The sequence below is a fragment of the Schistocerca cancellata genome, chromosome 12 (assembly GCF_023864275.1).
Source record: "Schistocerca cancellata isolate TAMUIC-IGC-003103 chromosome 12, iqSchCanc2.1, whole genome shotgun sequence".
In the NCBI taxonomy this organism is placed as follows: domain Eukaryota; kingdom Metazoa; phylum Arthropoda; class Insecta; order Orthoptera; family Acrididae; genus Schistocerca; species Schistocerca cancellata.
In genome coordinates this window covers 111662040-111663609 of record NC_064637.1, presented here as the reverse complement: position 1 = coordinate 111663609, position 1570 = coordinate 111662040, and the positions used below count along the sequence as shown (strand labels likewise).

The 1570-nt window shown below is 42.3% G+C and overlaps 1 protein-coding gene across 1 annotated transcript in view; it reads left to right on the top strand.

The window, feature by feature from the left end:
• The window catches only part of LOC126109499 (basic salivary proline-rich protein 1-like), a 4960-nt gene extending 3610 nt beyond the window's left edge, over positions 1–1350 (top strand). The window contains exons 3-4 of the mRNA XM_049914522.1: positions 1–44; positions 1287–1350. The exon at positions 1–44 is cut by the window's left edge and continues 1527 nt beyond it. Of these exons, the coding sequence (XP_049770479.1) occupies positions 1–44; positions 1287–1350 (108 nt within the window). The remainder of the gene's footprint in view (positions 45–1286) is intronic.
• The last annotated feature ends 220 nt before the right edge of the window (positions 1351–1570 follow it).

Here is a 1570-nt window from a genome sequence, read left to right as displayed (position 1 = left end):
GGGAAACGAAACCGACGCCCCCAGCAGGGAAACCGATGCCCCCAGCGGGGAAACCAACGCCCCCAGGAAACTGACAATTGGCTAGTACTACCTGTTGTCACCACTTATTCCCCATTATGTCTGGACCCTCGCGGCTGCTAAACTACTGTTTGGTCTTGGTAAGACAACTTATCTGTGAAAAGTACATTTTTCCACATTGCATTCAGATGGAGCTCTGTGGCTGCCAGCCAGTGTAACATTTCCTCACTGAGTTCCTGTTTTATAGTGGATCATTGTGCGTGCAGTACAGCTTTCCTTGGCCCTCAGTTAACTGCATCATTGGAACTGGGAAGTTGGTCACTCACTACAACTGCTTCGTATCTAGGGGAGGGATTAGTTGGCTCTTACAGGCAAGCTATGTGTTATACTGCTGTGTGCTCAGTATCTTGAGCCAGGCATTCTGCTGATAGTGCCTCCTTCAACAAAATTCTTTAAAATTCTGTTTATAGTAAGGGTAGACTTCCGACATTCCAAAGATTCATCAATCACACAGGTTGATATTTTATCCAAAGTTCCCAATACTCAGGCAACTTCCATTCCCATAGTCACACTTCGGGTGAATTTGTATAGCTTTGAAAATGCACGTTACTACCCCTTAATATTTGTCATGTCAACACAGGATACATAGAAATTCACGACTCTGCCAGATATGTGACAAGCATGGATGGAAAGCCAAATCATCTGCATACTGCAGACATTTGCTTAACCTTGCACAGCTTACACTGAGGACAGGCCATATATTTGAACAAAATTTCCTTAAACATTTTTGCCATTTATCAGCATGACAAGAGAGAAATCAGCATTGGACTAATATGCCATTTCTGATGACTAACACCTCTGACAATACCTCAGTTACAGTCATCCACTCACAAGCAGCACCACAGGAATATCACAGTCAAGCAAACATTAATGGTTTGAGTTGGAGCCAGGGCATGGGTAACGACAACCAAAGGTGTATTCATTTATTTCTTATGTCTGTTACTTGTAATTAGGGTCTCAGTGATGTTCTAAGGCCTTCCATGACATCTTCCACTGATCTGTGCCCGCAACTATTGTTGCTATGATGGTCTAACACAAGACTGCAACTCACCTCGCCATCATCTTCCTTATCTTCCCCTTCTCCCTGTTCCCTTTTTCGAGCACGATATGCAGTACACTAGGACTTCCATACAAGACAAACATTGTGTGATGAAAACCTGAATAGTATTGTAAACCCCGTGAAGAAATTTGATCTCTTTTTGCTGTAGAAATGTTTGTGGAAGTGCACTTCACAATGTTGATATTGTGCTGGACTATACTCAAGCACTGTAATGGAAAGTGAAGTTATAGTTTGGCACATGTGACAGATGAGATCTGATGGAATATGATCAAATGTTTTGTTGCAACACTTGGCTTACCTAGGCCTGCAACTGGATGATACTGTGAATCATTGGTTTTACTGTTTCTATTCTTTGCCATGAGGTCTGGTTTGTGTTCAAATAGCTATATCAAACTTGGCACCCATTCTACATCTACATCAGTAAAGGCACAT